The sequence below is a fragment of the Cyphomyrmex costatus genome, unplaced genomic scaffold (assembly GCF_001594065.2).
Source record: "Cyphomyrmex costatus isolate MS0001 unplaced genomic scaffold, Ccosl1.0 scaffold460, whole genome shotgun sequence".
NCBI classification, from domain to species: domain Eukaryota; kingdom Metazoa; phylum Arthropoda; class Insecta; order Hymenoptera; family Formicidae; genus Cyphomyrmex; species Cyphomyrmex costatus.
In genome coordinates, this window is record NW_017278857.1 from 176929 (window position 1) to 179323 (window position 2395).

General features: G+C 48.0%; 1 protein-coding gene across 1 annotated transcript; it reads right to left on the bottom strand.

The window, feature by feature from the left end:
* Positions 1 to 1515: 1515 nt before the first annotated feature.
* On the bottom strand, positions 1516 to 2007 carry LOC108777724 (histidine-rich glycoprotein-like). Its single transcript, XM_018544679.1, has one exon. It carries the CDS (start codon positions 2005 to 2007, stop codon positions 1516 to 1518), a length of 492 nt encoding a protein of 163 aa, XP_018400181.1.
* Between the last annotated feature and the right edge of the window lie 388 nt (positions 2008 to 2395).

The following is a 2395-nucleotide window of genomic DNA, read 5'->3' on the forward strand; positions in this document are numbered from 1 at the left end:
TATAGAAACGGTTTAGAATAATGAAAACCCATTCAGCACGAAATACGTACCTCGAAGAGCTGTACCCTGAGAATAATGTCTAGTTGAAAATGAAGATTCTCTAATTATGCACCGATCAACATTTTATTTATCTCAACGAGAATTGTAACTCTCAAAATTCTTTAGCGTGGAATTTCACTCTCTTTCAGAGTAACATTTACTCCAAATTTTCAAGAGAACAGATTCAATCGGAAAATTCCGGTTTGTCTATTTCCAATCAGACCTCCAATTAATACAACTCTATTTCCAGTGCACTTGAATGGTGAGCAGCCTCTTGAAATTATCGAATACATATTTCACGGTTGTCATGATTTTAAATCGTTTCCGGAATGTAGAAGACGACGACAGAGGCATCCTATAGCTGTATGTGTAATAAATGTGATTCGCGCGCGACAGACCCTCGTAAAAAGCCGTTACTCCGTAAATCGTCGTCAACGATCGAAAGAGTGATCGCGGCGGCGAACCGTATTCCATAATTCCCACAATCGGCCCAGTTCTGCGCGGTGATCCATGAAGATTTGATCGACCCCAAAGGATTGCCGCGGGCGACACCTTGGCGTCGAAGCGAGCCGTTACGTTACGAGATAGGATTGTTAAAGCGACTAGTCACGCGTTCGATAATATCTTGACTCCGATTCTCACTTTTGCCGATCGCTAGAGGTTTATGCCTAAAGCGGTGACCTCGGCACGAAAGAGTCATATACGTAATGTTCGAATTCCTCAGGTACATACGTGGAAAAAAAAAAACCGACTTTGTTAAAGTGGCTAGATACAACGCACTGAAAATAATTTTGTCGGACTATCTCAAAGTAATCACGTATATATATATGTATACGGAATTTATTTTCCATTATTGAAGATTATAAAATTGGTCGAAGAAGACTGTATGTAATAAGCAAATCAAATTTGTTGTCGAAATGTTTTTTGAAATATTTGAAGTAATTATCATTTCAGTATAGAGTATATGTATTTTTCTATGTGGTAGGACTCGAGAGCTGGTTGTTAGAGTGTCAAAACTTTTTAAAGCATTATTTATCGTGTGCTTGAGTTATTTACATAATTGTTTTAACTAGTAGTTTAACGAAATCATTTTGAAAATTGTATCTACCTAAATTTTTTAGACACCAACGAAAATAACTCGTTCTTTTCGTGTATTTGAACGATTCTGAACGAGAGAGAATTAAGCAAGTGGAGAACCAATATCTCGACATCTGTAGAAGTGTCGCTCGGCTTCTTAATGACCTTTCGACACTTCTGTTGACTTTTCACATCGTTCGAAAATCACTCGAAAGACTCGAGTTCCCATACGCGATAGAATATCGCTGCGTAATTTCCGCGCGCGGAAAGCGCCGAAAGTGGAGCCCTTGACGGCGATCGCATCTGTTCTGCGTTATCTCCGCCAGCGAGATAAATCAAACCTATATATATCTCTCTCTCTCTCTCTCTGGAAAAAGAAAGAAACATGATATCGCACACTTACAAGGCTAACGCGGTCGCCGGATTTCCTACGTCACCGGCTATAAAGCCACTCTGCTGAACGATGGATTGATGGTGATGATGATGATGATGATGCGGTTGCGGCGGTGGCTGTTGCTGCTGCGGTGGTTGCTGATGATGATGATGATGATGCTGCTGAAAGCCCGGCTGGGTGGATGGCGTGCCGGCCGCCGGTATCAGATTATACGGTTGATAGAGCAGCTGCGGCTGTGCTTGCGTAGCTACGGCCGCAGCTGCGGCGCTACCGCCGCCGCCACCACCACCGGCGGCTGCGGCCGCTGCGGCCGCGAGGAGCACTTGCGTCTGTCCCTGGTGTACGTGGTGGCTGGCGTGATGATGACCGCCGTGGTGGTGGTGATGCGGTGGGTGGTGGTTGTGGTGGTGGTGATGGTGATGCGGGGTACCCTGCGTTGCCGTCTGCGGGCTTACCGGAAGGACCGCCATTGCCGCTCCTCCTAACACCGGTGGCATCCTGCTGCTGCTGTTACCACGTTCCAGCTTGTAGTCGTCGTCCACGCGTCCTCGTCCAACGTCCTCACGGACGCGGTCGCTGCCCTCTTCGTCTTCGTCGTTGCCGCTGTGGTAGCGCACGGTTCCCGCATCGCAGATGCTGACGCGATCAGGATCGCGGCGCGGCCGGAAACGTCGCGGGATCCTGGTCCCGCGATCGAATCTTTCCCCGCGGCCGCGCGCGTATCACGCGCGCGTGCAGCGATATCCTCCTTTGTTCGCCGGGCTGGAGCGACGAGCTGGAGCGCGTCGGGGAACACCTTCGCGCAGTGCGAGGATACCGTACGCGACGACGATTTAATCGGAGGGGGGGAGATCTCACTTTCGCAAAACGAGAAACACACCACTG